General features: G+C 52.6%; 1 protein-coding gene across 3 annotated transcripts in view; it reads right to left on the bottom strand.

Moving 5' to 3' along the window:
* Positions 1 to 1,752: 1,752 nt before the first annotated feature.
* The window catches only part of EDN3 (endothelin 3), a 22,105-nt gene continuing 2,187 nt past the window's right edge, over positions 1,753 to 21,670 (bottom strand). For 2 of the 3 annotated variants that reach the window (XM_014532856.1, XM_005885597.2), the window contains 3 exons: positions 5,454 to 5,627; positions 5,175 to 5,252; positions 1,753 to 3,221 (listed from right to left, as the gene is read on the bottom strand). In XM_014532856.1, coding sequence (XP_014388342.1) covers positions 3,185 to 3,221; positions 5,175 to 5,252; positions 5,454 to 5,627 — 289 coding nt within the window. In that variant the 3' untranslated portion in view covers positions 1,753 to 3,184. Of the gene's footprint in view, positions 3,226 to 5,174; positions 5,253 to 5,453; positions 5,628 to 21,670 lie in introns of all 3 variants that reach the window. The other variant, XM_014532857.1, reaches the window with a different exon arrangement.

Raw genomic sequence — 21,670 nt, forward strand, 5'->3', positions numbered from 1 at the left:
GGTAAAAAGTAATTATCCTGACAATTTTGATAAATCAAATTCTATTACTTTGAGGAACATTCTAAGTTCAAAGATGTGCTTCCATGCAAAACTTTTAGTAACAATAGGAGCTGGTGACTAGTTCGAGGCAAACTTTGCAGAGTGGAAAGCTGTGTCCTGTGCCTTCAGGGTTTCAAAACGTTTGCTGCATCCCATCGTCTCTTTCCGTTTGACCCCGGGATGGAGCTGTGGGGCAGGCAAGGCGGGCTTACCCCTCCTTTTATAAGTGATGACACTGAGGCTCAGTTGAAGGCCTGTCCCCATCGGGGATTTGGTGGCAAAGCCAGGTCTCTAGACTCAACAGCCCTTTCTGCCGGGGCTCACAGGGTGCAGCCTGGGCAGGTGAGGGCCTCGTGTCTGCTGGCCCATGTTTGGTTCAGTGCTGTGCTGTCACTATCTTGAAATCCTCAGTACTTTGAGCCAGGAGCCCTGTGTTTGCTTTCTGCACAGAGCCCTGCAAATCCTGTTGCCCGTCCTGCTCGCAGCTCCATGGACTCCCCTCTGGCCCCCACCCAGATCCCAGCAACGCCAGCACGTCTGGGACCAGATTCCTGGAACTGCCCAGCTCCCTCCCTAGCGTCGGGGTCTGCGGGGTCTGTCGGCTCCGGGTCTCAGGCCCTGACCAGGCCTTCCGTAAACACGGCAGTCCTGACTGGTTTGGCTCAGTGGATAGAGCATCAGCCTGTGGACTAAAGGGTCCCAGGTTTGATTCCGGTCAAGGGCAAGTACCTTGGTTGCGGGCACATCCCCAGTAGGGGGTGTGCAGGAGGCAGCTGATCGATGTTTCTCTCTCATCGATGTTTCTGACTCTATCCCTCTCCCTTCCACTCTGTAAAAAAAAAAAATCAATAATATATATTTAAAAAACAAAACAAAACAAAAAAAAATGGCAGCTTCTCATGCAGCTTCACCTCCTGCAAAATAAATTAGTGCCCGTCTCCATCAGTTCATCAAAGTCAAAATCCTCTAAAATGAGTTCAATTAAATCAAGAGGCTCTTGGGTTTTCTCAGATTCAACGTGATGAAACCCACTCAGAATACTGGGTTCCTCTCTGCTCTTTAGCTGGGGCTCTCTGTCCAATTCCCTGCCTCTGATGGTCTCTAGTTCTTGACTGAAAAGAAAGGAAAAAGAGAAAGAGGGAGGGAGGGAGGAAAGGGGGGGAGGGACAGGCTAAAATGAAGAAAACCCCCTCCTTCCTGACACTCCCAACTCCCAGAGATGTCTTCCAAGTCTCGAAGGCTCAAGAACATTGCAATTGGTAGAGAAGATCAAATAAAACGTGGTCACTCCTGGCTACTAATTATCAGGAACTATGAGCAGGAGAGCGCAACAAAATGCCCCTGAGAGCCGAAGAGGTGGCCTCGGCTGCTGGCCGTGCTGTTCGCTCTGGGGCCTGTCCTGGACCTGCTGGCCCTCACGGGCCCAGGAGAGAAAGCCTGGCATCCTATGAGGTGAGCGGTGGTGCCGGGGGAGCAGCCAGCTCTCTCCCCACACTGTCTCCTCCCGACCACCTTGAAAGCTTTATTTCCCTCGGATGGCCCCCAAATCCTTCTCCAGCCTTAGTATTCAGGCAGCCCCTCGCTCATCTGGCTCCACATGTGACTTTAGATGGAGTCTACTTCCTGAACGCTAACAGCCTCCGCCCTCCCCGAGGTCCAGGGAACGCTGATGCATACCCAGCATATAACACCAGCGAGAAAAACCCACAAATCTGAGGAAACATTGAGACGTTTTTATTATGCATTCGGCAGTATTTCGTGAGTTTAGCACAATGCATGGAATTCTCGCCCAGATAGTCTTGCCACTGAGCCAAACAGTGAGTTGCATTTTAAAAATGTAATTCAAACTCCAAGGAACATGAGCTTGGGTTCAGAACACAATGTAAAATCTCTCTATGTAGAGCAGCTTCCTTTGAACAGCCGCATAAAGCACTCGGAGGAGAGAAGAGCTGCACAATAAATAATTGCTTCTCTACACCATCCAGGAGCCTGCCAGCAAACCGTCCCTCCATTTCCGGGGGCTGGACATTCACCTCCACACCTGTCAGAACTCAGGGAACTCAGAGAGAATTAACATCTGGTCAAGGCCAACAACGCTCTGGCATTCATCCCCCTAAACTCCCCCAGGTCGGGACCTCAGCACACACCCCAGTGCCAGTCCTCACGTCTGCCGTGGAGGGGAGGCAGGTGGCCTGGTCCCCGGAGGGGCTCACACCCAATCACATGCTCAGACGCAGTCACCTCAGCCTGGCTGGGACCGCGCAGATGAACAAGACGGGGAGCCTTCGGGCGGGCGTCACAATTCCCAGTTGTTCCCAATCATACAGATAAATAGGAATTTACATAATTTACAAATAGTTTGTGTTCGGGGCTTATTTTGAAGCCATTTCCTGAAGACCCACATTTATTCATGAAAGCAAATACAGGATTCACCTAATGGCCTTGACCCGGGGCAGCTTCCCAGCAGCTTCCTGCAGACAAGTTCATGGCGCACACTGCTGCTCCTCCCCAGGTCACCCATCCCAGCTAACCAGTCTCTCCTTGTCACAAACATCAAGGCTTCTTTTTCCTTTTCCTTCTTCGTTTTCTTCTTCTTCTTCAAGCACAGCTGGACTTATCTGTCTAAGTCTTACAAGCCTCCAACTCCTCGAGTCCTGTGCAGCTAGCACTGAATCTACAGCAGCCCCTCCTGGTGCCAGCACACAGCTCCGCCCTGCACATCCTGCTCTACATTAGGATCCTAGTGTGTGGCAGCAGCTACGAGGTGGACATGTGTTTACCTGCAAAGGGTTATCTTGGAGTTACTGACTCGCCAAGAGGAGTCAAGTCGAAATGTGCCAGACCTCTCCAAACCCTCTCCAGCAGGAAGGCCACGGAGGGTGCCGGCCCAGGGCACATCTGGGATCACTGTCCCCAGAGGGAAACGGCTGTTTGGGTGGGGGTTCTTGGGGAAGGATGTACTGTTTAGGTGAGGACCCTCTGGGTGGGTTTTCTCCCCCAGGCAGGACTCATTCTTTGTCCTCAAAGAGGCAGAAATGTGAACCATGTCGGAGCAGGAACACGGGCTGGGCAGGCTTCCTGGGGGGCTCCAGAGGCAGCAGACGGAGGCGGGGCCCACGCCGGGCAAGCCTGTGATGGTGGAGGTCTAAAGACGGCTCTGTCTGTCTGTCCTTGACTTCAACCTACCTTGGAGAAAGGGGGCAAAAGCCAAAGGAAGAGTGTTACGGAAGGTCTCTTTACTGGCTGAAAAAAGGCAACTTCTCCCCACCCCATGTCTCACTGTTTCCCCATTTTGAACCGATCCTCCTGGCCAGTGCTTCTCGGCAATTTCAGTGCCGGCCACACGCGGAGGAAGGTGTGACTTTCACACCAGCAGGCACTGCCGCCGGCAGCTCTCCCAGCCTAGTTCCATCTCTGATTAGCACAAGCTCAGGACAGCGCAGCCTCCCCTCTGACAGTGTGACTCTGGGGATTACTAACTCAAGTCTTACAAGGAAGTAGGGGCCCTGGTTTATGAGGAAAGACTTTTTCTGCCCCAGTGGAGCTTCTTCCAGTAGCTTTCCAGACCCCGGTGGATACCTGTGCCATCAAAGCAGCAAAGGCAAAGCCATGCTTTTCCTGCGCAGGGTCCTCTTGTGTCCTTGGACACACCCACACATTCCTACCCCAGGACCTTTGCACTTATTGCTTCCTGCCTGATATTCCCTCCCTCTGGTTCACCCCCTCTTTTCCTTCAGGTCTTTGTGCCAATGCTCTTGTCCACTCAACCCCAAATTGCAACTTTCCCTAACACTTCCTCTCCTCGTCCTGGTCCCCCGGTCTCCTGCACGCATCTCACCCAGTAGTTTATATATTTCTTTGCCGTCTGCTTCCCTCACTATTTAAGCTCCATGAAGGCAGACTCTTTGCCTTGTTCCCTGCTGTGTCCCCAGCATCAGAACAGTGCCCAGTGCCCGGGGTGTCGCAGGTGCTTAACAATTCTTTGCTGAGCAAATGCATGAGGGGATGTATAAATGATGCAATGGATGGATGGCTTTAATCACATCCCTCCCTTGCCAAGAGGAGTTTGGGTTTGGAGCGAGGAAGAGAAGAGAAGTAAGAATAAAGAGGCAAAACAGGACCAGCTGGGGCCTGACTCATGCTCCCCAGGGACCTCTCTCTGCTGCCTCGGCCCCCCTCCTCCCTCTCCACTTTTATTATGAATGCTGACAGATCCCTCTCTGGGCCACGAGGAGCGATCTGCCACCAATTTGGAAAGCCTCCTGGATACCGAGCATGGTTTAATCTCCCCTTGATCAGTCCCTGTAGGAACCCAAGCCACCTCCAGGCTGTTCCCTGGAACATGAATTACCACCCATTGCAGCCGTGTGGGCGGGTCATCCGACAGATTGACACATACATCCAGTTTGGCTGCAGGAAACCCTGAGGATCTCAGATGAAAAAGACAAGCGGGTACAAAATATAATAAAAGGAATTTGGGGAGCCACGTACTTCACCTCTATCCTGGGGCAGTGGCTGAAAAGTAAGAAATGTTTTGTTTTGCCCAGCCGGCATGGCTCAGTGGCTGAGCATTGACCTATGAACCAGGAGGTTATGGTTCGATTCCCCGTCAGGGCACATGCCCGGGTTGCAGGCTCCATCCCCACTGTGGGGCGTGCAGGAGGCAGCTGATCAATGATTCTCTCTCATCATTGATGTTTCTATCAATCTCCTCCCTTCCTCTCTAAAAGCAATAAAAATATATATGTTTTTAAGAAGAAATGTTTTGCTTGTGTTTTTCTATAAGACCTTGGGTTGTGCGGGCCCGGGGAGAGGGGCAAGGGCTCCGAGAGGCAGTGGTCGGCTTGCTTGCCGGGTCCAATGAGCTCCAGGGCTGGACATCACTGTGTTGATGCCACAAGGGATGCCAGGGGTCAGCTCTTAAGGTGCAGGGCAGGCTGGTCAGGGGCAGGGCAAGGAGTGGCTGTCCACAGCCCTGGCCTGCTCTGTCCCCAGAGACAACTTACCAAAGGCACCCCTGCCTGCCTGATATGGGGCACCCCACGTGCAGTGAGGTTACCACTGGCCGCCTCGCAGGCCAGATGCCACCCCCCCACGTGCCCTCGATGGTGCGATGCCCAGGAAAGCTGCGTCACCTCCTCGGATGCGGGCCTCTGTCCACCCCGCCGGCCAGCACTGCCTCTCCTTCGTCCGGTTCTTCGGCCCCTGAGTGCCTGTGGAGAGAGAGCTGGTTTAATGAAGCCACCTGAGTTTCCTGTGGCTGGTTTTTCAGTGTCAAGTTATAACTTCCTCTTCCCAGCAGGCATACCGCAGTCAGGGCACAGCCACCCCCTCACACCAGCCAGGTGCCCCGGCCTCACCTGCCCCAGGACCACTGACACCTGGGAATGATTCAACTAGACGGGGCACCGTACCTGCCGACAGCCAGGGTTCCGGTGCAGAAACGCTCACAGGCGGGGTCGTGGCTCGCCGCACAAGCACAGCGCAGCGTCCACTTGGAGGGCTGTGGGCTCCGCGGAAATGGCGCTGTGGACCTCCTGCTGCGGAAGTGTCCTCGGTAGCTGGACAGTCCATAGGGCACAGTCTGTCTGCAAAGCACAGAGCAGTGCCCTGGTCATGGCAGGACGAACAAGCGTGCAGCATGGCCATGTCCCAGGACCTGGGTCCACACCCTGCCCCTGCACTTGGGGTTTGAGGTTGCTTCTGGAGTGGACTGTCCACCCCTTATTACCGCTCAACCCCCAGAAAGTGTGCTGGGGCCCCGAGATGGAGAGGTGAGGAGGGCCTGCGGGAGCTAGAGGAGGACATCCCCACATCCTCCTGCAGCCAGGCTTATGGGCGGGAAGTGGGGGGGGGGGGCAGCAGATGCCTCTTGTGGGCACATGGCCCCTGCGGTCTTTCCTCGTCACGGTTTTCGCTGGGTAATTCCAGTTTCCTTCCTGCACCCAAACCCCAACACAGACCTTCCCACTGACCCACATGCCGGGCCCAACGATCCCAAAGTGACGCTTTCCTAACCCGCAGCCTGAGGCCAGCCTAGCACCACCCGCCTGTCCTGGAATTTCTTTATTTACTTACTTATTCATTCATTTATTTATTTAATCCTCACTGGGAGATATTTTTCCATTGATTTTTAGAGAAAATGGAAGAGAGAGGAAGAGACAGAGAGAAATATTGATATGAAAGAAACACATCGATTGGTTGCCTCCTGCATGAGTCCAGGCCTGGGAGGAGCCTGCAACCGCGGTACATGCCCTTGACTGGAATCAAACCCAGGACCCTTCGGTCCGCAGGCTGACACTCCATCCACCGAGCCAAACCGGCCAGGGCTGTCCGGGAGTTTCTTCAGTGCCCATGCCAGCCTTGCAGCCGGCACTGACCGGACAACAGCTATGCGAACATGGCCGCAGAGACGCATCCTGGCCTTGAACGTCCCTGCCTCAAAGAGACCAACTTCAGAGGCCCCTTGGTGCCTGTGAGGGCGGCGATGATAGAACCTGCCTCGGGAGCAGGCCTGAGAGGAAAAAGCCTGGAACTGGTTACCAGTTTTGTTTATGGTTGGAGCTGGGAGGAGGTGCCCAGCCATTCAGAACAATAAGGGTGAGACCATTTTCACGCTCGAGAGAACCCACACTGTCCCGTGCAGAGCGGGCCGGGCCGGGCAGCACCGCGGGGACGCTCAGCACAGATGCCAGCTCATTAGGACCATTGAACGAGATTTGGAGGATAAATTGCCAACAAGCAGAGGACACTTATGTGGCCCAAAGTCGCTTTTCCAATCCGTCTCAGTTTTCCTGCCAGTCCCCAGCTCGAACCGCCGTGGTTTCTGCGACCCCCCAGGGTCTCACCAATCATCCACCTCAAAGGGGCGTCTGACGTCCTCACCCCACTGCCAGAGTCAAATCAAATTGAATTGACTTTAATTTGAAACACATGCCATGGAGCCTTGTTGGGATGGTGAGGCCAAGTGGGGGGTGCCCCATCGCGACCTGACACCTGGACCCCACTGCCTCCCCGGCAGGGCTAGGCCCTGCATTATCTGTCACCCATGGCAGCTCTCCCTCCGGCCGAGGCTGGCCCAGTGCGGAGCAGCCTGAGCCACCGGCTGGAGAAAGCAGGCAGGGCCCAGTCCTGTTCTGAGCGTCACCTTTGCAAGAAAAACACAATATTTTTCTTCAGGAACGGGAAATGGAGGTGGTGGTGGTGGTTGGGGGGGGGGGGCAAACAATGCAGACACTGTTGTGAGGCAGGACTTGGTTCGAGGAGCCTTGTCCCAGTCATGGGGCCACATTAAATCTCCCGGTGCTGACATTCAGCCCAGTCCCCCTTCCTTGGTGAAAGTCACACACAGGAACAACAAAGCTCCCGCCTTCCCATTGACAGCGAGACCTCCTAGAACTGCCCTCAGCCGGCCATGCCTTTCTGTGTGTGGAGCTCCATAACCTCAGTGAAAACGCTGCAGGCAATGTGGTCTTTGTTAAGAGAGAGACGCTAGGCCAGTGGTTCTCAACCTTGGCTGCACATTAGAATCACCTGGGAATCTTTTTAAAATCCTGATTTCTGGGCCTTATCCTCCTGAAATTCTGTTTCTTTGTTACTAATGTTATGGCCTCACCCCATAACAACAAAGGAACAGAATTTCCGGAGGATGAGGCCCAGAAATCAGGGTTTTAAAAAGATTCCCAGGTGATCCTAATATGCAGCCAAGGTTGAGAACCACTGCGCTAGGCACTCTTCCAGCCTCCAAGGGCAAAGAGCTAGTATGCAAAGGGTTAGGGCAGGACTCTGTGCTTTCCCACAGGGAGAGGCGGGACCAGCTCCCAGCCCAGGTGTTTGATGTGTGCGCTCTGCTGGCCGACCCGGGACCCATCCCTAATGGGAGTTCCAGTTCCATGGCGCCCGCCTCCCACAGCTATGAAATTGACTGGTTGTAAATCATTCTGATAAGCTCTAAGTAAGACTGTTCTATCCTTGTACCTGAACAGAGATGGTTTCAAATGCCTTGCAAGGTCAGCCTTGAATTTAGAGCTCCAAGGGCCCTTGGAGCTTGTGTTGAAAGCCGGCAGACTAAGGAGATTCAGCAGCTTCTCTTCATGCTGCTCCATCCCACACCCAGGGGGGCTCACCCACCCCCACAGGACGCACCCCAAGCTTCCGCTACCCCTCACCTTGCCAGCCGGCGCCCCTTGGCCACTCTGTAGGCCTCGGGATATGTACCTGGGGCCCTGATCTGTCCCTGGGTGTCGAACCCTGGAAGTGGACCTGGGGATATTTGGGTAGGAGAAGCCAGGACCCTGAATATGGAACATGGTCTAGAAGGGACAGCATGGGAGTTTAGTCCCATAGACTCCTTGCAGTGGGGTTGCAGACATGGCCAGAGGAGGGGCAGAGGCAGCCCTTGAGCCCATAGGGACCAGGGCGGGTCATGCTTGACCAGCTCACAAGTAGGAGGCAGGTCTTGCCTTTGTATCTTCCATCAACTTAGCACCAGGTTGGACAAACAGAGGCCCCTGGTTGAACAGCTGGTAACTAATTGTGAGATAATCTAGTCCAACAACTCAAGATTCTTTCCAACCTAAAATGTTCAATAACCACAAAATTCCATTACAAAGAACTCCAACATTAGCCAAGCATTTTATATATATATGGAGAGAGAGAGAGAGAGAGAGAGAGAGAGAGAGAGACCCAGTATCATTCTAAGTGTTTTTGAGATACAGAAAGGCATATGTATGTCTGTGCCTTCAGGAGTTCGCAGGTTACTGGAGTATGAAAGCAGGTAAGGAAACATTACATGCCAGTACATACAGGTATGTACAAGGTACACAGAGCACTGAGAAAGGTTATCTGTTAACTCAATCATCATGTTGTAAAACACTTACATGATGGTCACTCCACCCTGTCGACAGTTTCCTGATCTACAAAAGGGTTGTGGGACAGATTGGATGAGACATGTCACTGCATGGGAAATACGTGCCAGGAGTTACCAGTAAGGTAATGTTAGCTACTCTTGTTGCTTATTTGATCCGGGAATTCAAGTCAGTTGTATCAAGCAGAAATACCCCTCTACCAAGCCTGCATTTGAGGTGTGTGACTAAGCAATAAAGAGAGGTAAGGGAATAGAGAACTGGAGAGCCACTTGGCACTGCAATGCCATTCTTTGCCACCCTTCCTTTTGGCTGGTCCATCACTCCACACGGCCTAACAAGCACTTGTATTTCAGTTGTCTGGCTGCTCTTTGGCATTTGCTGCTTTTTGAACGGTGAATTGGAAAGACCTAATGGTGGAACCATGAAAATGCAGTTAAAACGGCTGAGAACCTTTGACTAGCATATCTCTGCCCAGTTGTCCTAGCCGATAGGGTTTGGAGAATGCAGTCCTTAATCGAGGTGGGCAGCTCTTCAATCTGCGAGTGCTTCGGTTATAACTCAGAGCTCCATACTAAAGACAAGCAGGTGAGATGAACCCAGATGCTCTCAGACAAAACAAGACAGCCCTCCAGCACACGCAGATGCACTGTCTCCTGCGGTGTCTTTACGTGATAAATTGCCCCCCAACGTACATCGTCAGAACATTCATTATTCGCTCAGTGATGGTGATGTCGGAGTCTTATTTATCACCATGCTCCTTCTTCGCCACCTTTCCCCAAATGTCACATATAAACGTTATTAAATATTAACCTTCAAAATCTCCCATATTCATTCTTTATCTGCAGCATCATACTGAAAACATTTTCTTTCTCTCTGCAAGAAGTTTTTAAATAAGGGAAGCTGACTTTATTTTTTTAAGATTCTGTTTTTAAATTCAGTGCTGCCTTTTCATAAATGAATTAATGCTCTCCATCCTTCTGATCAGAATTTTAAAGGAAAGGTACCAATATTCACAGAGGCAACAAAAGGAGCTAGCCAAATTCCAAAGTCTCAGGAAAGTTATCAAATTGTCACTCCCTCAAAAACCCACTTTCATCCTCATATTGAATGGCATTCAACAAGCAACTGCCAAGTGGTGTTTGATAAGCAGGCCCTGAACTAGACTCTGGGTGAATATCTTAGAACAAGACAGGCAAGTGGCCTTGTACACACAAAGTCTTTTGTTTGTTTGTTTTGTTATCTTCACCTGAGGATGTTTCTTTTTTATTGGTTTTTAGAGAGAGTGGAAGGGAAGGAGGGATGGAGGGAGGGAGGGGGGAGAGAGAGAGAGAGAGAGGGAGATACATGGATAGGTTGCCTCCTGCATGCACCCCAACCTGGGCTGGGGATCAAACATGCAACCCCGGTATGTGCCCTTGACTGGGACTTGAACCTGTGACCCTTTGGTCCTCGGGCCAATGCTCTAACCACTGGGAAACACAGTCTTAAATTAGTACAGAGGTCAGCAAATTGGCATTTTATGGGCTTCATTCAATTGGCAGAGGGGTTCTTTAATCTGAAAATTTCAAGTGAACATCTAGCTTCTCTTGATTAACTTGAAGTTATGCTAACACCAACCCCCCACTCCAACATGTGGCAGTCATCTGGAACTCTATCACTCCGTTCTGCCCCAGTCCCCACCACTCCCAGGAGCTTTACACTCATCCTTCTTTGCTCACTTTTGTGTCTGGCCCTCATGCACATCTGAGTTTTCAATCCCTGGTCTAGTGGGATGTCCCGTAAAGCAAAGCCAGACAGGTCATATGACACAGTGACAAAATTAGCACTTGGTGCTATTTGTAAAAATAGAGTTGTTTTCAATTTTAAAAACTCCAAGTTCTCCTCAACATATAGGACATCTTTACATCACAAGCAGAATGTCAAGGTGACCGGCACCTCCTTCAGTCACTTTTCCTCCTGAAAAGGGGAAGTAAAGCCTGTATTTCCTTTGGGTCCAGGGGACATATTGCCCAGAAAGCATGGCACTGAGGGCCGGAGGTCCTGTGGCCTGTGTCCTGGTGGCTGAGAGGCAGGCAGGCAGGAGGCAGCCACAGCTGCTGGGCACCAGCGGTCATTACCACCTCTCACCAATCCACAGAGTAAGCGCTTCAGACTCCAGTGCACTTTCTAACTACACCTGGATCTCAGATTTTATTAAATTCCTTCCTTGGCAGGCACCTGCTCTTTGAGCTTAGCAATATCTTCCTGGGCAAGGAGGTGTGGATTGCCTTCGTTTGCTATCATTTAACCTTACCCAGAAAGAGCAGCTGGCTAAGAATTTTGTTCTAAAGACAAAATGGTCAAGGGCATGTACCTTGGTTGTGGGCACATCCCCAGTAGGGGGTGTGCAGGAGGCAGCTGATCAATGTTTCTCTCTCATCAATGTTTCTAACTCTCTATCCCTCTCCCTTCCTCTCTGTAAAAAATCAATAAAATATTTTAAAAAATAAAGTAAGACAAGATAGAGTCACTATCGGAAGTGGCTGAACAGTCGGCAGCCTATAGAAGCATCCATTCACTCCAACCAGCACCTAGTGGGCTTGATTGCACGGAGACAGGACAACACAAGCTCTGAGATAGGAGTCCCCTCTCAAAGGACTTAAAAGCCCAGGATTCTCTAGAGCCTGGGGCCAACTTTGGTTGTTTTTGTCTCCGGAAATTCAATCTCTTCTCTTTGTCCTCAAGAATTACCCCTCCATCCTTGCGTGAGGTCTTGGTGAGACTGTCAATCATTGTGCCTAACCTTCCCCTGGCTGAAGACTCATCAGGTGACCCATGTGGGGCAATTGGACCCTCTCTCTCCCAAGATGAGTGAGTAGAGAGCAACTCAAGATACTCAGTGCTGTTTAGTTGCATCCTTGGACCCCCAGTCCTGTCCTAGTACCTCTCCCTTCTGGGCCTGGGGCTGCTTCTCCAACTGTCTGTGTGTAACATGTGTCTTTCCAACAACTTCTTTTAAGCTGTGTTAGCTGGGCCAGGTTTCTGTTGCTTGTGACCAGTGACCTCTAGCTGACCTGGAACTCGCTTTCTTCAGATTGATGCAACCAGAATCTCTTAGGTTTCATAGCAAAACCCAGGCTCTCCCCAGGTGCCAGGGACAAGAGAGATTTCCTTCATTGCAAAAAAACACACACACAAAGTGGTTCAGTATCAGAACAAAGCTCAGCACCCTCAGCTGGCTGGAGTCCTTCCTTCCCAGGCGTGCCCACTGTGCAATGTTTGGTTTGGATCAGAAGGCCTTTTATGCAGGTGGAAGCAAGCATACTACCCCGGGCCCCAACACTTGGTTGACCATCGAAGTCCTATCCTCCAGCAAGTGTATTCATTGTCCACTCACCAGAGGCTGTGAACGTCTGCTGGGGCTAGGCCTCATGCCAGACAGCCCTTCGGCACCCTTCCAGCCACCAGGAAAGGAAAGCAGGCCGGCACATACGGCTCCGCGGTGACCTCGCTTCACAAACAGAAAACACACATGCACACTCTCTGGTTCTAAAGAACATAACCCAAACTTTCTGCCTGCAGACACTATAGAGTGAACTGGCCATTTGTAGCTTTATTTGCACTGCAGAAAAGTCTAGCATTTTTAGGTTGGAGGACCTCAAGGCAGACTACTCATCCAACCCCCCACTCAGCCCTTGAAAAAGCTGAAAATATCAGAAAATACCAAAAGAGTGAGCAATGTGCTGTGAGTTAGTGGTTAACTTTTTAAAGGATCCCCGTTTCCCCCCCCCCCCCCGATAAAAAAAACCAAAACCAAAAAACTTTTGGGTTTATGCTGGACTTAACTGTTTGGGAATTTTACCAGAATCATATCCATGTTCAAAGAGAATTAGGCACTGACCCCCACCAACAGACCCAGAACAGGGGTCATTTCTGCACCTGTACCACAGGGGTGGCTTCCTTCTTGTCCCCAGGATGGACACAGCTGGACCCTGTCCACCCAGAATCACACACAGTTTCTACCTTGTTCACCTCTGCATCCAGGACAGCTGGTAGAGGGAGGAAGGGAAAGGGAAGGAAGAAAGGAAGGGAGAAAGGAAGGGAGGGAGGGGATGGAGGGAGAGGGATGGAGGGAGGGAAAGGGAAGGAAAGAAAGAAGGAAGAAAGGAAGGGAGAGAGAGAGGGAGGGAGGGAGGTGGAGGAAGGGAAAGGGAGGGAAGGATGGAAGGAAGGAAGGAAGGAAGGAAGGAAGGAAGGAAGGAAGGAGGGAAGGAAGGAAGGAAGGAAGGAAGGAAGTAAGTCTGAATTACCCATGACTCCTAGGCCACGCCCAATCTCTCAAGTTATCGAATTCTTGGCTCATTTATTGGTGTCCCACTGTTGCTGTCCTCACCTGGCCCATCTTCGAGGATTTCCTGGAGAGAATACAGTCTTTAGATTAAGCGAAACAGAGGAGCTGTGTCTTGATGACACCCCTCAGGCCACATCAGTGCCTGGAATAACCAGGTTGCACAGACAAGTGAGGCATCAGAGGCGAAACCAGAGGCTTCACCCGGCTCGCAGACCCAGGTTCCTAGTCCAAATGGCAGACCAGCTCCCTGAGAGTCCCTGGGTGAGCATCTTCCGACGGGCTGGAGGGATGAAAGGGCTGGATCCCTGGAAAGGTCGTCCCGCTCCAAACTCTCAAAGGCCTTCACTGTCACTTAAACATCCTCCACAACAGCGCCGCCACGGAGCAGACCCTGCCATAGCCGCGTGTGGGGTTCAGTCCCCGTCGAGATAAGAGCTCCCCGGGGTCCCCACAGCTGTATTTAGAAAGCTTCCAGGTCCTGTTACCGTATAACTGAGCTGAAAATAACCCCAAAGCCAGACTGTATCATCCGTGGCTCACCGGGACACAGACACAGTCTTCCCCGAATGCGGTACACACGCACGGAGGGACGTTTAATGGAAGCACAGAGGTCAAAGGAAAAACCCTTCTGAGGTTGTGGTGCAGTGTGGGACTTTGAAGTGTTACAGCTCATAAAAAAATTTAAAGCCACAAACTGCTCTGATACCTGGGGAAATGACAACGTCTACAGAACCCTCCAAGGAAGGAAGGAAGGAAGGAAGGAAGGAAGGAGGGAAGGAAGGAAGGAAGGAAGGAAGGAAGTAAGTCTGAATTACCCATGACTCCTAGGCCACGCCCAATCTCTCAAGTTATCGAATTCTTGGCTCATTTATTGGTGTCCCACTGTTGCTGTCCTCACCTGGCCCATCTTCGAGGATTTCCTGGAGAGAATACAGTCTTTAGATTAAGCGAAACAGAGGAGCTGTGTCTTGATGACACCCCTCAGGCCACATCAGTGCCTGGAATAACCAGGTTGCACAGACAAGTGAGGCATCAGAGGCGAAACCAGAGGCTTCACCCGGCTCGCAGACCCAGGTTCCTAGTCCAAATGGCAGACCAGCTCCCTGAGAGTCCCTGGGTGAGCATCTTCCGACGGGCTGGAGGGATGAAAGGGCTGGATCCCTGGAAAGGTCGTCCCGCTCCAAACTCTCAAAGGCCTTCACTGTCACTTAAACATCCTCCACAACAGCGCCGCCACGGAGCAGACCCTGCCATAGCCGCGTGTGGGGTTCAGTCCCCGTCGAGATAAGAGCTCCCCGGGGTCCCCACAGCTGTATTTAGAAAGCTTCCAGGTCCTGTTACCGTATAACTGAGCTGAAAATAACCCCAAAGCCAGACTGTATCATCCGTGGCTCACCGGGACACAGACACAGTCTTCCCCGAATGCGGTACACACGCACGGAGGGACGTTTAATGGAAGCACAGAGGTCAAAGGAAAAACCCTTCTGAGGTTGTGGTGCAGTGTGGGACTTTGAAGTGTTACAGCTCATAAAAAAATTTAAAGCCACAAACTGCTCTGATACCTGGGGAAATGACAACGTCTACAGAACCCTCCAGATTAGCTGGGCTCCCTCCCGCTGGTACAACCCAAACGTGTCCCCCGGAGGCAGGCTGGAGTTTCACCCCAGGCCCAGTGACCCTGAGGAATTCCAGGTCCAGTGTGTAATCACGTCTGTCCGGCACAGCCTCATTATAACTTTATGCAAAGCTGCAGACAGATGGGGCCCGAAATAGTTCCCAGCCGTGGACACAGCAAGGGTAAAAGAAGGAGCAGGTATTGTTTGTAAGACGGGGGTGTTTGTAGAGGGGTTTTTCAAAAATGCAGAGGCCAGCACACATCCCTCTCAATAATGCACAGGAAGCATGAGATGACACCCTTGCTAATTCCCAGGAGATTCACCTGAAGATAAAAGTCCTAGGCACCCTCACAACCCAGGGTCACACAGACGCTCCCTGTCCTCCCAGTGGAGGAGCTCGCGGCTGGTTCATGTCCTTTTGGCAGCTGAGAGCCATTGGTCATCTCTCCAACGAAGACTTGAGTCCCTGACGAGATACACGCTTTACCTCCTAACAAGAACCAGGACTGGGATTAGGGTGAGGCGGGTAAGGGAAGCCGGGAAAGCACAGATCCTGCCGCTATTAAAAATGTTGATATTTTATCAATCGTGAAATTTCTGCACTAATTTTGATTTTTTTTCTAATCAACACAGTAACTTTTATTTCTTTGCTGCTGACTTCTTGGCATCTTCTTAGTTTGCTCCTGAGAGAGAGTCCCTCGCCTCACCCTGTGCTCGACCCCGCAAAAAACCCATGGAAAGCAGAGCTATAAAACTCCAGAAAAGGCGCCCGCCTGCTGGCTGACTCGCTGCCCAGGCCGTGGGCGAAACTGTCCACTGTGGGCCGTTCGTGGCATTGCCGAGAAAGGCCGCGGCGCCCCCACGCACCGGCCTCCGCACCTTCCTCCTGAAAGGAATGTTCTGCTTTTGAAATGACTGGCCAGGGCCCAGGCCCAGCCGCCCTGCTCTCAGCTGCTCTTCATTAAAGCCGCTGCCGCGTCGGCCCTGAGGCCATACGAGCCCAGAGGTCTGTGCCTCCGGGCCTCCCACGGCCAAGTTCTCCAAGAGCTCCTGGCAACTGGACGCCCCGTCCTGCTTGTCCACTCCTGGGGGACTTCACAGATGAGCAGGAGCTGGAAGCACCCAGGTACTGCCTGGGCAAGCAGCTCATCCATATTACAGCCACTATCTGGATTTATTTTCTAAAATAAAATTGGTTCCTATTCAAAAATAGTGAGACAGTGTGTGTGCCTGTGTGTGTGTATGTGTGCCTCATCTTAAAGAACTCTATTTGCATACGAAGCATGACATAGAAGGAGAGCAGGTCATTGCCTCCTTTGGAACAGCCTCCTGTGCTCGAAAGCGGAGCGGAGGTTCCCGGGCACCTGGAGGAGGAAGGGGCCGCTCCAGGCGCCGGGATGCGCTGAGGTGCTCGTATCCAGTGCAGGACCCAGAGCCAGAGAGATAAACCCGCAGAGATCCCAGCGCGGCCGCGGGGCCTCCTTGAGGAAAGCAGTTTGCCTCCCTGCGTCCTTTGTTTTAAATTCCTGCAGGAATAAACCACACCAGAGATGTCACAGCCTTTCTTGTGCCTTCAGATTTAAGGCCAAGTTCCGAGCTGCAACGTCCCTTTCATCTAGCAGAAATCCAAATTGCCCTCTGGGGTCACGCAGGGTCATGACCTTTTTGTACCAAGTTTTCTGAGTGCAAATGAAACAGCTCCAGCCTCAAGCCACGCTTTCTTATCGAGGAGGGATCAGCTACCTTTCAACTAGGCCTGGCTTCGCACCTGCAGGGCCCCTCCTCTCCTGAGACACCTCTGGGGCAGAAGAGGGGGCTTTCAGGCCGAGTGACCCCAGCAGAAAGGTCACGGTGTGAGCAGACCTCCGTAGCAAACTCTGAAATGTAGCCCCAAGGCCCTCACATTTTAAAGACAGGTTTTGCCGTGAAATGTTCTAAGAGATATACTACTCGAACTCAAAATCAGGATCTAAATACGTACTAGATTTCCAAGGAGGAGACAGAATGGAGGAATCAGAGGGGAAGACTCATCAAATAAAACCACCATCAGTAAGGCCCTGAGTTCAAGATCACTCTCAGCCTGACTGACATCATCTTCGCTTATACATCTTTACATATTTATCATTTTCCACAAACAGATGCCCATAGTATTTCCTGGGAACTCTTCCTGGTGACCCACACTCCAGGTCCTGGGCAGGGTTGGGTGTCACTGAAAATGAGGGCCCCAGGGCCCCATGAGGTCCCCCAGTCTGCGTATCACAAGGCATTACATTTGCTCTGCTGGAGTTGCCAGCTATGAGCATAGAATGCGACAGACCCCTGACCAAGAACTCAGTGAGAGGCCTTTAGCGAAAGGGCTCTCAACAGATCATTCAAATTTGCCTGCAAGGCCAGACCCCAGTTACTGCCCGCCTCCCCATTATCAGGGGGAACCCAGGCCAGTGGCTTCAGAGAACACCAGGTCCCCTTCCACAAACACTCCAGTACGTCTCCAGGTGAGCAGGAAGCAACAGAAAACAAGGAAGGAGGGACACACAGGGTGGGACCGGATCTCAGTGAGCCGGAACAACCTTTGGCCACCAGCATCCCTATCGAGCTGCTTATCAGCTGCAGCAGCCTGGCACACCTTTCCCAGGGTCTGTATGCAAATCGGATGCTAACAGGCCTCCCACCGAGCCCTCTAGGAGGCTGGGCAAGACCATGGTTGGATGGTCCAAGGAGGCCAACCTCAGAGGTACTTGAGAAAGAACTTTCTACTCACTGGGGTCCTCCAACCAGAGTGGGATTCGGCAGGCAGGCCACGGGCCCGGCACAGAGGTTGTACAGTTACTTTACGGTCCTATCTTCCAGGTGCTGGTGCTCACTACATTCCAGACACTGTCTGAGCATGTCCCAGGGACTGTCTCATGCCATCCTCACAGCTGTCCTCACGCATCTTTCCCCGGAGGCAGCACAGTCAACGTCGGCGCTGCCACCATCACCATCTGCATTGCCATGATTATCACCACAGCCAGAAACACTGTCCTTCTGCCTCCACATCTGCAACTCCATCAACAATATCCTGTCCTGGCTCACGGTGGGGTGATTGCTACCGGGTCCCCGAAATCACACAGTGGGTGCACGGCTGACCTCATGTCAGCAGGAGGCTGGGGTTCCAGTTCCTTCCATTCCTCCGGGATGGCCTACAATTTGGAAGGTCCCTTCTTGGAAACATGCTGACACACTTTTTTTCGACAACACAGGGGGCAAAGGTGAATCTGGTGAATTGTTAGTTATTATGATTATTCTTTCTTACTCTACTTCTTTGGGAAAAAAAAAAAACCCCAAACGAATGTCGTTCCTGTTGGGCTGAGTCAGCATGGCGCACTTTGGAGCGGCTGAGGTGGCCACGCTGTTCACTATCCTAGAGCCGGACTGGTGTCTGCACCTTCCAGGGGCTGCAGCGCGAGGGTGGCACCCCCAGGCCACGTGTGAGTCAGAGCTCCGGGGGCTGGGGTCTCCCCTGAGGGTCTGTGCATCCCTCGTTGTCCAGCACAGTCATGACTTCTAACACCCTGCTCTGCTTTTTTTTTTTTTTAATTAATTCCTACTCGCCAGCCCATGTGGCTCGGAGCTTTGAAAACCACAGTCACTGTGATAGCATCGCGGTTCTCCCCTCACTGTGTCCTAGGAGGGATTAACAGATGGCAGGTCCCCTCCATTCTTGGGAACACAGTGGGGAGGAACACAGTGGGCTCCTGCTGGGTGTCCTGAAGCTCCATCAGCCATTTGATGGGCTAGCTCCACTCTCCAGCTGGGTGAGTGGCCAAGGAAAGTCATGAAAATCAGGCTGTCTCAGCTGCCTCCAACGGGGACAAGAAGGGCAGATGCCCAGGACAACCTGGGTTCCTCTTCGGGGGCCACGGACCTTCTGGGGGATACGATGGAAGCTATGCGCACCATCACTGGGGAAATCCCCACTCCCACACCGGTCCGCAGGGCCGCGCGGGCCTGTGGGGTGCATCCACGCCCCTGGAACAAGAAGCCTTATTTGTGGGAGAAAGCCTCGCACACCAGCAACTCGGCGACAGCAAAGCCAGGGAAGCACCCGCGGGACTGGGCCGGAGCTCTCCTGTGGGCCGCGTGCTGGCAGAGAGGGCTGACCCAGCTCAGTCCGGAGAGCTAAGTGTGTGGGAAAACATGGGAGAACCAGAGAACCTCGGATCTTACGCCCAGAAGCTAGTCAGGGAGTAACGGCTCTCTCAGGCCTGAACCGGACGTCAACTCTCCACACAGATGCAGAGCAGATCTCAGCACAAACCCCAGCATCCTCGTGCTGGGTAAGGCTTTGAGGTCCTTAACTGTGGCGTGGAGGACTACACTCACAGCAAGCCGGCAGCCTGCAGACACCCTTCCTGAATAAAGGAGGCGGCTGAGTCCATCTCTGCTGCTGACTGGATGAGCAGTAGGAGGAAAGACACCCAAAGCTGAGAATCACCCCAAGTTCCAGACTCTTATTAAGCATGAGGATCAAGACTCTCTGGGTTCTCAGAGCAGCCAGCAGCTGGCACAGGGAGGAGATCACACGCTGGAGGAGTTTTGAGCACCAGGCGGGTCTGATAGAGAGCAGGGGTGACAGCTGAGAGAGACGTGGGGCTGTGATGCAGAGGCTGGAGAGGACCTCGCTGTGCCACTGCTGTGCCTTCAATGTGACTGACGAACTTTTCCGATTCTTTCATTTCTCCAAAACCCACATTCCCTGTCCCCACAGCCTGTTTTCTCACATTGCAACTCATCAGGTGATTTAAGGCAGGGGTGGGGAACATCCGGACCACCGGCCACATAAGGCCCTTGAAATCATTCGGTCTGGCCCTGCCAAGGCATTAGGGGTGAGCTAATTAAATGTTTGGCCAAATATAGCAGGCTAATTTTTAAGTTGATAATTTTGTATGGCCCTCGAATGATAGTTATAAATATCCAAATGACCCTTGGCAGGAAAAAGATCCCCACCCCTGGTTTAAAGATAACAAATGGACCAGTCTACATATCAAGGAATAGTTTGGGGAAGGAAGGAAGAAAGCAAGGAAAGAATAAAGGAGAGAGGGAGGGAAGGAGGAAAGGAAGAAAGGAGGAAAAGAGAAAGACCATCTGGAAAAATCTTCCTTATAAAAATAATTTTGCTTGTCTAACTTCAAACTGCTCAAGTCTGGCTATTGTCATTTTTGTTTCCCGAGTAGTTCACAGGACTCCCAAACACCGTATTTAATCCCTCTCCTCGTGTTTAAAATGGCCAGGGTCAGGGGAGAGAGGAAGATGTAAATCACACTGCGAGGGAAAGTTAGCACGCTGGCTGTCCGGGGAAAGTCAAAGATCCAGGCTTCGCCGCGGCATGCAAACCACTGGAAATTAGGGGGCAGGGTTCCCACAGGGCAGGGGTCTGCCTAGCCTCCGGCGCATGTCAGGGATCAGTGATGGCTGGGGGCTCGGGAACGGGCAGAGAACCAAGGTGGTCTCCGAATTCTCTCCTCTTCCCTCCTGCTCCCCTCTGCCCCAGACCCCTGCCCCTAACTCCTGGGCTTCCTTCTTTCTCCTTCTAGATGAATCCACAGCTTGGGATACTTGCCAAGGCAAGACTCAGCCCCACGGCTGACCGCCCTGAGTGCTGGGTTCTGAGACGCTCATTTAGTCAGATCGCAATGCAGGAGGGTCAGAAGCGTGACAAGTGCCAGGGCGATGGGGCTCTAAGAAAAGGTGACCCTGACCACTCTCAGGGGCAGAAGGCAATGGATGGCAGCCTGGTCTAGGAGCCCCTCAAAGGGAAGCTAGCAGGGCGGCTGCCATCCTCTCTGCTGCGGACTGACTGTGTGTAGGAGCACACACAGCCCGGCCAGCCCGTTCAGCATCAGGAAGGGCTAGGTGACTTGCGGGGCCCAGGATGAAATGCAAGTGTGGACCTCTGGTTCAGAAAGAATTAAGAAGTTCAAGACGAAACAACAGAGCATCAAACCGCGGGTGGATCCTCCCGCGCCCGGGAGCCTGTGCCTGAGTCCAGGTTGGGTGAGCTGCCGCCTGCCATTCTGGCATAACGGGTGACTTTTCGCATCTATCCCAGATGTCGTGAGAGGTCTCACTGAAAAGTCACCTGGTTTGAAAGACGTCCGATCCCTGGGCTTACCCTGCTCTGCACTTCCTTCTCCAGGAGTCCATGGAACAAGGTGGCAAGCAAGCCCATCAAAGGGGTCACCCGGGTGCTCAGAGGTGAATTGGCTTGGGGATGGAGGAAACCATGAGGGGCATGAATCAATGTGGCTCCCAATACAGTGAAAGCGTTGCCTTTCGGCCCAGGTTTTGCGTTCACAGCAGCCACTGGAGAAGAATGCCCAGCAGGGAGCCGGGAGTCCCGGGAGATCCCAAGACCATGCAGGGTATGAACGCACCAGATTCAAGGGACCAGGAGGGCAAGGCCCAGCCCTCTCGCTGCAGGACGGAGCTCCAGCTCTTGCTGGGTCTCCTGCCAGCCCGGTCCCATCTGTAGGTCAGAGTGTGACCCGCATCCCCTGGGAGGGCTAGCCCAGGAGAAACAGGTCCTCTGCCCCAGGGAGTGAGCGGGAAGCCAGCAGCCCCGCCCAGCAGAGCACTGCCATGGCCTGGGCGAGGGTCAGCTTCACGGAGGGCAGACCAGGACCGAGAGTCCTTAGGGCCTGTCTGCAGCAGGGGGTGCAGGGGCCACAGGAGGCAGCCAGGGAAGGGTCCCTCCGCCTCCGCCCCTAAGAGGAAAGGAGCCTGGGGAATCTCACCCTGACCTGCCAACCCTGCAAGCCCCCCTCCACCCCTCAGCC

Source organism: Myotis brandtii, unplaced genomic scaffold (genome assembly GCF_000412655.1).
Source record: "Myotis brandtii unplaced genomic scaffold, ASM41265v1 scaffold915, whole genome shotgun sequence".
NCBI lineage: Eukaryota > Metazoa > Chordata > Mammalia > Chiroptera > Vespertilionidae > Myotis > Myotis brandtii.